This window comes from Hydractinia symbiolongicarpus, chromosome 12 (genome assembly GCF_029227915.1).
Source record: "Hydractinia symbiolongicarpus strain clone_291-10 chromosome 12, HSymV2.1, whole genome shotgun sequence".
Taxonomy (NCBI): Eukaryota; Metazoa; Cnidaria; class Hydrozoa; order Anthoathecata; family Hydractiniidae; genus Hydractinia; species Hydractinia symbiolongicarpus.
Genome location: NC_079886.1, coordinates 14545300 through 14557443, shown reverse-complemented (window position 1 = coordinate 14557443; position 12144 = coordinate 14545300). Strand labels below are relative to the sequence as shown.

The 12144-nt window shown below is 34.3% G+C and overlaps 1 protein-coding gene across 4 annotated transcripts in view; it reads left to right on the top strand.

Annotated features, from left to right (window-relative positions):
* LOC130622403 (integrin beta-1-A-like) overlaps window positions 1-5316 on the top strand; it is a 40182-nt gene extending 34866 nt beyond the window's left edge. For all 4 annotated transcript variants that reach the window (XM_057437861.1, XM_057437860.1, XM_057437862.1 and 1 more), the window contains exons 16-22: window positions 103-184; window positions 287-411; window positions 2013-2099; window positions 2182-2413; window positions 4169-4290; window positions 4386-4442; window positions 4570-5316. In XM_057437861.1, coding sequence (XP_057293844.1) covers window positions 103-184; window positions 287-411; window positions 2013-2099; window positions 2182-2413; window positions 4169-4290; window positions 4386-4442; window positions 4570-4638 — 774 coding nt within the window. In that variant the 3' untranslated portion in view covers window positions 4639-5316. The remainder of the gene's footprint in view (window positions 1-102; window positions 185-286; window positions 412-2012; window positions 2100-2181; window positions 2414-4168; window positions 4291-4385; window positions 4443-4569) is intronic.
* The last annotated feature ends 6828 nt before the right edge of the window (window positions 5317-12144 follow it).

The window sequence follows — 12144 nt, the reverse complement described above, 5'->3', positions numbered from 1 at the left end:
ACGGGGAGATAGTTCTTTTATTAGTTTTTTAATTTATTTGTGTATTTTTATTGCTTATTTTTTAAATAAACCAGTTATCCGATATCATGTGTTTAATTTTAGATAGAGGGTGAATTTATTACAGGCAGATACTGTGAGTGCAATAATTTTGGTTGTCCAAGATACGAGGGAAAAGTTTGTGGAGGTATTTTAACGTTATTGATAGCAAATAAGTTCGCCTGCCTGCTTGCTTGCTTGCTTGCTTGCTTGTTATATTTACATTTTTATTTATTTATATTTTTTTTAGGCCCCGGTAGAGGGGTTTGCGAATGTGGAAGATGTATTTGTAAAGAAGCCTTTTTGGGAGAAAACTGTGGCGCTGTTGATTGTACTGCTGGACGAGTCAACTGTATTAGTGATTTGGCTACAAATGTGAGCAAGTTTCTTTTGGCGACTTAAACTCAACTACGTCCGGCATTACTCTTTTAAGAAGTTCTTTAAGAATTGTCGGTTTAAGGTTACTGTAAAGGAAACAATTTTTTTTTAGGTTTTTTGCAAAAAATTCATGACATATAAAAAAAATTCTCTTTCCAATGACATATTTTATAGTCTATGAAAATGTTTGGAACATCCCTTTTTCTGGAAAAAGCCTTTTTAGAGCTGTTATATCCTTCACACCTTTGAAAAAATATGTGCAAAATGAGTTGGCATATTTTTTGTAAACATTATGCATAATATGGAACTCCCGTATAAAAATATGCATAATAATATTTTTTTAGATAGTTTACTTTCACTATCGAATTAAAAAAAAATCAAAGTTAAGGAATGTGCATATGAGCTGTCTCTTGTAACCCTGACTTCTGTCTATTAATGATTCTGAGCGCGTGCAAAGTTCACACTTCTATCATCTTTCTGCATACTCAGTTCACACATTTTTATAACACCTACGAAAATCTTTAAAAACAAATATCTCGTTAGTAAGTTTTCGCATGCATGCCTTTACGTTTGTGGTCTCTTTTTCCGAGAGCTTCCTATTGGCTCATTAAAATTTTCGGTAATGAAAAGCTGAATAAATTATGCACAAAAGGTTCCCGTATTTTTTATATAAATTACTGATTAGCGAATTATGACGACAGAAAGAAAGAAATATGCATTTTTTTGAATGATTATATATAATTACAAATAATTTCATAACGACGTTATTAAAAAAAACAACCCGGGAACCTTTTTGAATTTAATTTATGCTGAATATAATGGTGCGAAAACGAGAAATCTGCGACCACGCGTTCGGAAAAAGAAGCCATTTTAAAACGTACGGTGAAAAAAAATTGGTGTGTTTATTTCATATTTTCTTTTTGGAAAATTACCATCTCACGAAAATAGCACCATCAAAAGTCTTTCATCAAGCATTCAGAAACAAAAAAACAAAAACAAAAAAAAATATAAAAGTTTTGATAAATTATAACGGTTTTTTTGAGACCACTCATCAAGTGAGTTTTTTCCTTTACAGTAACCTTAATATATTTTACATAAGGTAAATATAAATTCCTTTTTTATATGCATAGCATTTCGGAAAGAAGCTAGAAGGTTTTAGTAGAATAAATGTAAAAATTGTTCCTTATGAAAATGTAAATAAATAAATATGTACATTGTTTTAATCTGTATATCGTTGGCATAGTTTCGTTAAACTTGTACACGGTTGAAAAAAATGTAGTTAGCTGAAAATATCCTTTTATTAGGCAGGCTTTCTAAAGAGTCAGGAAACTGACTTGTTATGCATCATCAAGTTTTTTTTTGTTTTTTTTGGTGTCTTGTAAGTTTAAATGTTTTCTAATTTTTTATTTTGACACCTTTTGAAAAACATCGGGGGAAATCAGAAAACTATGTATGACAGGAGTCGAGAAAAAATAGAAAAGTTAGAAAAGTTAGAAAAAAATGATAACAGCGTCAAAAAAATTGAGCGGTGAATAAAAAAATTCTAAGCATTAGCCTATGTGTGAGAAAACTGTACAATGCACTTTCTTTCAATTTAGACTGTGTGTAATAAAAATGGAAAGTGTGCTTGCGACCGTTGCGAATGTGATACTGGCTACAAGGGAGAGTTATGCGAAAAATGTGTGGTACGCTTCAAAATATTTTCTGATTAAAATTTTTAATATTTAATCCCTTTTCATTTCTAATATTTAAGTTGCACGTTTTTAGTCATGTCCCGGTAAATGTTCTGACAGCAAAGACTGCGTGCGTTGTTTGGCATTCGGAGAACCGAACAAGGAGTTTTGTGATAAATTAGATTGCAGCCATATAAACTGGAAATGGATAAATTCGACTAAGGAGCAATGCGCATTTAAAGATGACAACGAGTGTTATGTTATCTTCAGTTTTCAACAAGATCTAATTTCTGGCAACGAAACGGTTTTAGTCCAACGGGAAAAACGTAAGGTGTTTCTGTTACAAACTATAATATTATTGTTGTGATATCTTTCTTTACATTCATTGAATTGTTAATCTTAAACTTTGAGCCGAATTTCTTTACTTGTAAGTATTTTTTGACACGGTGTATGTTATTTTCTGTGTATTTACATTATGTTAAGGTGGCAGTTACCCTTTCAACAATAGATTTCAAAAATCGGAAAATAATTTTAACAAAATTAGTTACGAAAGGTTATTCACGATTTTACAGCTATAATACTATTATTTTAATACTATGATCTTTCACCAAAAATATTCAGCTTCGACAATTCCTCTTTAAGTTAATTTGTCGTGAATTATTAATTTTATTTAATTCTGCCGAATATAGCTTTAGTGCGCTTTTAAAATTAAACAAAAAGAAATGTCCTAATTATTAAAGAGAAATGTTAATAACATTAGAGAGCATAAAGTAAAAATAAACCCCATCTCCATGGAGCCTCACTCCGAGAGCTCTAACTTTTGATATCATTTACGTTTCTCTTCAAAATTTTGACACGAGCTTTGTAAATCATCAGCTTAAAAGGCATGTAATCACCTTGTTGGCAATTTTTTTTGAGGTCCCTATTTTATTGTAAAAACTGAAAGATATAGATAAAAAAAACATTATCCTCAAAAATTTATTGGAAACTGAAGATCAGAACATGTTTGACTGGAATGAAAAACTCACCCTAGTTTCTCTCCGCATACAAAGCCGCCATTGCAATTCATTCCACGATACACACGATCATAAACGCACGGCAATATCGACCACGTGCTTGCTGGATATCATGTTATCAACAAAAAATTAATCAATGCGGGAAAACATATGTAGCTCCATTCCCATCGCAATGCTTTTTATAAATATTAACAAAATTCCGACTACGATAAATCTATCAAAGTTTCTGTTCTCTTTTATATGAATTATACGTTTTATTACTCAAACCAAGCTTCTTTGCAACACCCAGCTACCTCTTGATGTTGTTTTCAAAGACAGCTTCGCCTCGCTTTTGCCATACTTTTTGATGGGGCTTCTTTGTTCAAACAGTTTGTTGCTTTCTTATGGAGAAAGTATTGTCTGTATGTTTTGTTTTCAGAATTTCCCTTTTTACGCTTTAAAATTATTTATTTCCGTTCATCTTAAACTATCTTTAAAGTCTCTCTCTCTCCCCCGTTTGGAGATTAGCAATTATGCAATAAACCTGCCAATACCTTTTAATAAATGAAAAAAGCCAACTTCGTCCACAGGGGATATTTTGACATCGAGGCTGGCTTGTTTAGCTGTTAAGTAAGCGCTAGCCGCTTTGACATAGGCAACAAACTCTGGGCAGCGCGTAATAAACGTTAATTATGATTATCAATAGCGGCTACTGTCAAATCAGACAAAAGGCTTTTGTGAGAAAATCGTCCTTCTTTTTTTTTTTTTTAAACGTTTTCCTGCACACACTTGATTCGACCAACCCAAGTTTTATTTTAAAATAAAATTAATGAAAAATCCTGAGGTTGTAAAAAGTTGGAGCTCGTAAAAGCTACTTTTTTTACCTTTTAAGAACGAGTATATCTGCTGACTCAGCAAATTAAAAAAAAATAAACAAAACTGCTTCTATGTGCCTGAAGGCCAATATTTTCAGGTAATCAGGAAATTCGTATAGATAACACCGACTGAAAAATCCATCTGTTTAACGGCTAAAAAAGGGTTACTGCCATCTTAATTGCCCCTAAGTGTTACTATTTTTTACGTAAGGTTGCATCGTTGTTGTAAAGAAAGAAATTAACATCCTTGCTATTGTATTGGGAATAATTGGCGGAATTGTGCTACTTGGTCTCATTTTGTTGTTGTTATGGAAACTACTAATCACAGCCTATGTAAGTTCTATTTTTAGTTTTTTTTTAATATAAATTATAATATATGATTAATATAATTTGTTCCTTGATTTTTACTTTGTTTATATCAATGTTAGGATAATTATGAATACCACAAATTCGAAAAAGACAGAATGAAGTCTAACTGGCAGACTGTGAGTTCTGTTATTTGTTTTTAAAGGATATCTACGCGTTCTGTTTTTTTTCAAATATAATATACTCTTTTTTTTATTTGCACAGACAATCTACACTGTTAGTTGAATGTAATTTTATTTCCTATAGGGTGAAAATCCAATCTACAAGCCGTCCAACCAGAAATTCACTAACCCAACATTTGCCGGTAACAAATAAAAAACTGTTTGTAAAATCATATATTTCTGAAGTACTGATAGGAGTGAATTAAATATGAACAAAATCTCAACTTGACTATTGAACGATGTTATTCGATGGTTTTACGCGAAAGTAACATGTTATTAAGGAAAACTTTTTTTATACTTTTATAGCTTGTTTTGTGAGTTCAGTGTACTTCGTGTTCTTTTAATTTTGTTGTGAGAAGTCATAAGCATTTTATCTGGAGTTATCTTGAGCAGTTGTGTTATAATGCCGTTTCTGATTGTAGTTTCGTCAATTTACAATAATTGTGAATTGACAATTATTTTTTAAAGGTTGTAAAAAACACTTTTTGATAGTTATAACTCTGAGTAATTTTTATTTAATATTTTTGTAGCTAATTTAACCTTAGACCGACGCAGTATAATTTAGTGTTTTTTACAAACAGTCCATTATATGGAGTTGTTACAAATTGTCACTGAATTTTAATAATACCTGTTGGCAATTTAATTTTAATGAATTCTGATGTAATTTTGTGCGCGCAGAGGTAAGATTGGTCAAAGGTGATATTGCAATTCCTCTTTATGATTTTAAGGTCTTGTGCCACTTTAGGAAAACTAAACATGTATTCTGTACAATTGTTCAGTGTGTTGTTTTTCTGTAACTGTGTTGATTTTTTGAACAATAATGGATAATAAACGGTTGTGTTGTTTTGTCGTTCCTGGCCAGATTCATCAATTATTTTTTCTACTACGCAACTTAGTCTGCTCTATTTAAGGTGAGTATAGAGGAAACAAGAAAACCGGGCGGTTTAAGAACTGTGGAACACATAAGAATAGAAAACTATGTTTCGTTTTTTTTTCGAAGAAAAAGGAATTACAAAAGGAAACAAAAACACTCGTACGCTATATATGAACTGAATACAAAACTTACAAAAACAGCGTGTACGGGTCGTTCTGCTTTGGAAAATTACGAAAATCCTGAGATACAGTAACCTGCGTGCAATAAATGAAATCGATATATGCAACCATAGCAAAAATTTTAAAGGTTCGGAAGTTAAGAAATGGAACAAAATCGAAAGTCACACAAAGTCGAACAAATGTCCAAAAATAATTACAAAATTACCAAAAGGCAACAACTTAAAAATCGATGCGCGAGTTGATGTCACTAAAATCTGGGCATAAAAAACTTCAGCGCTATAAATCGTTTAAAAATAGAACAAAATGCTAACGAAAGGTACAAAAAGGAACAACCAGATTCAACTGTCTATCAAGAGGGCATCTTCTTCGGTTTGGCTGATATCATCAGCTGCAGGTGAAGCATTATTCTTCTTGGTTTTGTCACTTCCAACTAATTCAGATTCACTTCTTTCGTTTCTGTCATCAAGTGAGATATTTTCGACACGAAGATCTGATGCATCACACGTTATTTTGACTTTAGCACGCAGCATGCTTTGGGCAAATGCCACTTTTTTCGTCAACGGTATGGCAAATTACTTCTTCAATGTGTCGTATGATGCGTTCATGTTGCGTTTGATATGGTCACTACTACTGTAAAGGCTACGTTTGATACTCTGATGCAACCATCTGCACAGAACATGTGTTGACAAGAATTGCAAATGGCGAACTCATCTTCAATGGTAAGTTCGTCCCTTTTGCAAGGACTACAGCACAGTTTCACTGACAATGATTTCATATCCACGCTAACAATTGTTGCAAAGGACGTCAAGTTGTAATCGTTGAAATCCTCATGCTGAAGCTCAATGGTGTCATCGGTATTTTCCGTAACAGTGGAAAACTTACTTGTTCTGGTTGACATGTATTTTAAAATGCGTAATTTTGTTATGACATAACACTTTTCAAGTTTGACGTTATGAGGTCCACCAAACAATGTCACTTGGTTGCTATCCGTTTGGTCCTGCAAAACCACTTTTATAAAGGAGAGGTTTTTGCCATCTTTCTCCACGTGCTCCATAACTCCAACTTTCGTGACAATCCCTTTATAATTAACAATGTCAAACAATGGATACTCATTCATTGGTGCTTTGAAGGGTCAAATTCAAGCTTTTTCTTTTTGACAGATGTGTAATCAGTTATCAACACTTCGTTTTGTAAACTTCTTTCCACGATCGAAGTTCACAACCAGAATTATGTGAAGAAATTTCATTAACAAATTTATGTTTTTCTGGAGAAAAACAAACTGTCCTCTGTTCACAATTTTCAGTCGCCAACATAAAATCGAAATACTTTCTTTTCTTGTCTCTAGAGCATTTAATAGGTGAAATATTCGAAATGTACCCTACCAAATCTTCAGGAGGAGCTGTAAAAGAAGGAGTGGTTTGATACAATTGAATTAATAAAATTTGTTTACATTGAAATTTTGAAGAAAATGCACTTACCATTTTCTTTCCTGGGAGTGTAACTTTTGTTAGTAGACATAACGCGAAGCTAAAAAAGCAGAAAAAAATAAATTATAAACAAAATGAAAACAATCGGTGACCTAAAAAGAGATTGAGTTATAATAAAAACTAGCTGTTTCCCGTGGAAGAATCCACTGTATTCCAATTAATTTATGTAGCAGATATATGTCCATCAAAAAACAAACAATACAGCAGTGCGCATCTTACATCTGCATTATTATATAAATGACCAAAAAAATTAAAGGTGTCCAACAACTGCAGTATATATGTGACATTTAAAATCTAAATCTACTAAAATTACTGTTCTGACCATCTGAAAAAAGCGAAAATTATTCGGAAAGAAGTTTTTAAAAGCATTTCAACATACATCTCACCCATAAAATTTAAATCACTCAAAACGCCACATATATACAAAAAAGCTGATCAATGTCAAACACAAATCTCTCTCATTGTATATGTTAAAATCAGTTAGTTTATTGCAAACCCTGCCAAAGGTTGACACAAAATGTGAAAAATAGACAATAAATTTTGCCTAAGTAGAAATTTTTATCTAAGGTGTTAAAAAGGGATTTGCAAGGATAAATTATAATGCAATAAAACATTATTTGATATATTGCATACGGTCCTTCCTCACCAAACTTTAGACAAAATGCCAACAAAAAAACGGTGTTTAAACCTATAATTAATAAAGTCCTTTTAGCAATTTGCATGCTGTTTTACCATCAATAAAATAAACAAAATTTCAAATCTCACATAGTATTCTGTCACAAATTTTCATAAAATATATATATAAGTCATAATGAGTCATGTTAAACAACAGCAATCAATCTGTATATAAGTTCATTTTATGTCAATTTTTGCACCAATTTTGCAACACAAAATACAAATTCTAAATAATACTAAAATCTCTTATTTTGGTCCTTTGCATACCGACGGTCTCCCACAAAAGTTTAATCAAAATGTAAAAAATGAGAGGTAACGACAAAATCAAAGTTTGCAAAATTTAATTATTTCGGTACATATATCTACTGCATATGCCCTCTAAAACAATATTTTAATCCAAAATGCCTAAGAAAGACAGTTTGCAACAAAAATCAGTTATTTCGATAATATTGCATACACTCTTTCCTCACAAAAGCTTCACAAACTGTAAAAAAAAGAATGGTTGTAGGGAGTGCTTCTGATTCAACAAAAAAAGTTTTTTTGACATATTGCATCTAGCCCTTACCCATTAAATCTTACACAAAATTTCCAAAACTATATGCGATTTAGAACACATCAAATTTAAATCGAGAAGGATCAGTCATTTCGATATATTGCACGGAGTCCTCCCCAGTAAGAATTTATACAAAATATAGAAAAACAAAGCTTGCAAGGTGTAAAATTGAATTCTTCTTCTGTGTATATATATATGGTCCTTCCTCGCAAAATTAACATAAAATGTCAAAAAGGTTCAGATATAACATCTAACACAACAAAAATCAGTTCTATCAGTATATGCCTACCATTGTCTTCCACCAAATGTTCCCCTTAAAGTTTCACAGACACAGCCTGTAAATTAAAAACAACTAAGATCAGGTATTTTGGTCTATTTCATACCATTCTGTTCCAAATAACTTATAAAATGTAAAAATTGAGTGGTAAAACAGAAATTTGCAAAATTCCATTTTTTTTAGATGCATGTATATTATATGCCTTCTGCAACAATAAGTTAATTCAAAATGTCAAAAAGAAGAAAAAAATAGCTTTCAAAGAGTATAAAATTGAAATCAACTAAGTAGCTCTTTTGGTGTATTAAATATAAGCCATACGCACAAAAGTTTACACTAAATGTAAGAAAATGGTTGTGTTTAGTAATTATAAATTTAGAAAAGTCAGTTCTTTTAGCATGCTGATTAAGGTTTTTGCCCACAAATTCTTACATGAAAATATCAAAACCACAATTTGAAACAAATTAAATTTACATTTTAAAAATAAGTAATTTCTGAACTTTATTTTCAGAATATTTGGAGGAAAAGAACTTCGCAAACCAAAAAAAACCAGGAAAATGTTTAAAATTTTCAGGGTTAATAACGTTTGCTGGGTTTTGTGGGAATATATATACTTGGAATCTTTAGTTTAAAGCTAGCATTAGCTAGCTACAGCAGCTAATAGCTAGTCACTTAAATATAAACTGGAGACTTAGCTAGGTATAAAGAACATGGCTACATATACATATATATATATATATATATATATATATATATATATATATATATATATATATATATATATATATATATATATATATATATATATATATATATATATATATATATATATATATATATATATATATATATATATATATATATATATATATATATATATATATATATATATATATATATTAACAGGATACCATTACAAAGTTGCAGGATAGTTGCGAAATCCCTTTGTCTCGGCAGCCCAGGGACTCGAACCCGGGATCGTCGCATCAGATGCACCGCGGGCTCTGATCCACTGAGCCACGTCGTCGGCAAAAGGATTCGTGAGAATCCAGACAACTTTGGTATTTCGGCTAACAAGCCTTCGTCAGCGGATACCAGAGCCAGTATTGAGCACTGCAGGAACTCTGGGGCAGCTCGAGCTATATATATTCCAATGTGGAGAGCAATTGTGAGTGCATATCATATTAACAGGATACCATTACAAAGTTGCAGGATAGTTGCGAAATCCCTTTGCCTCGGCAGCCCAGGGACTCGAACCCGGGATCGTCGCATCAGATGCACCGCGGGCTCTTATCCACTGAGCCACGTCGTCGGCAAAAGGATTCGTGAGAATCCAGACAACTTTGGTATTTCGGCTAACAAGCCTTCGTCAGCGGATACCAGAGCCAGTATTGAGCACTGCAGGAACTCTGGGGCAGCTCGAGCTATATATATTCCAATGTGGAGAGCAATTGTGAGTGCATATCATATTAACAGGATACCATTACAAAGTTGCAGGATAGTTGCGAAATCCCTTTGCCTCGGCAGCCCAGGGACTCGAACCCGGGATCGTCGCATCAGATGCACCGCGGGCTCTTATCCACTGAGCCACGTCGTCGGCAAAAGGATTCGTGAGAATCCAGACAACTTTGGTATTTCGGCTAACAAGCCTTCGTCAGCGGATACCAGAGCCAGTATTGAGCACTGCAGGAACTCTGGGGCAGCTCGAGCTATATATATTCCAATGTGGAGAGCAATTGTGAGTGCATATCATATTAACAGGATATGCACTCACAATTGCTCTCCACATTGGAATATATATAGCTCGAGCTGCCCCAGAGTTCCTGCAGTGCTCAATACTGGCTCTGGTATCCGCTGACGAAGGCTTGTTAGCCGAAATACCAAAGTTGTCTGGATTCTCACGAATCCTTTTGCCGACGACGTGGCTCAGTGGATAAGAGCCCGCGGTGCATCTGATGCGACGATCCCGGGTTCGAGTCCCTGGGCTGCCGAGGCAAAGGGATTTCGCAACTATCCTGCAACTTTGTAATGGTATCCTGTTAATATGATATGCACTCACAATTGCTCTCCACATTGGAATATATATAGCTCGAGCTGCCCCAGAGTTCCTGCAGTGCTCAATACTGGCTCTGGTATCCGCTGACGAAGGCTTGTTAGCCGAAATACCAAAGTTGTCTGGATTCTCACGAATCCTTTTGCCGACGACGTGGCTCAGTGGATAAGAGCCCGCGGTGCATCTGATGCGACGATCCCGGGTTCGAGTCCCTGGGCTGCCGAGGCAAAGGGATTTCGCAACTATCCTGCAACTTTGTAATGGTATCCTGTTAATATGATATGCACTCACAATTGCTCTCCACATTGGAATATATATAGCTCGAGCTGCCCCAGAGTTCCTGCAGTGCTCAATACTGGCTCTGGTATCCGCTGACGAAGGCTTGTTAGCCGAAATACCAAAGTTGTCTGGATTCTCACGAATCCTTTTGCCGACGACGTGGCTCAGTGGATAAGAGCCCGCGGTGCATCTGATGCGACGATCCCGGGTTCGAGTCCCTGGGCTGCCGAGGCAAAGGGATTTCGCAACTATCCTGCAACTTTGTAATGGTATCCTGTTAATATGATATGCACTCACAATTGCTCTCCACATTGGAATATATATAGCTCGAGCTGCCCCAGAGTTCCTGCAGTGCTCAATACTGGCTCTGGTATCCGCTGACGAAGGCTTGTTAGCCGAAATACCAAAGTTGTCTGGATTCTCACGAATCCTTTTGCCGACGACGTGGCTCAGTGGATAAGAGCCCGCGGTGCATCTGATGCGACGATCCCGGGTTCGAGTCCCTGGGCTGCCGAGGCAAAGGGATTTCGCAACTATCCTGCAACTTTGTAATGGTATCCTGTTAATATGATATGCACTCACAATTGCTCTCCACATTGGAATATATATATATATATATATATATATATATATTTGGCTTTTTATGATGCTAGCTATAAAACATGTCTGGCAACAATAATATAATCAAAACTGAAAATAAAACATGAAATAACCTTACAGAACCTTGCTATGATTAATTTATAAAACCATGCTCTTCTTTAAATGTTTTTTAAAGATTTATTTTGAATGAAAGAGCAGAGAATACTCAAAAAGAACAGCCATCTTTTTCGTAAACACAACTTCTGTTTTATGCTGGGAACTTCATTTAACAGTCCGTATGCTTTGTGAATATCTAATACCGTTTCATATGTAGCGATACCTATATATATATGCTAACATAGAGTTTTTTGGCATAAAGGTATATATATTTATATCGTTATTAGCAGCGGGTTATATATTTACAGCTTATGTGCGATTTCTATGAAGTACATTTCTAATCTTTTTAGTTAAATTTTAGCGTACAGCCACGTCATAAGAAAGTGACCCGTGATTTCCGTGTCGTGGACTCACAGTTTTACTCACGCAAGGGAATTAATATATAAGATGCACAGTAGCATCAGAATAGTACAATGTGAGGAGCTTTGAGAACATGGTTGTTAAACAATCTGTTAAGTACATGAACAGGCTCCATGATCCATTTTGTCTGTGAGTGTGACTCTGCACATGGTGTGCATGTCCCAACTGTT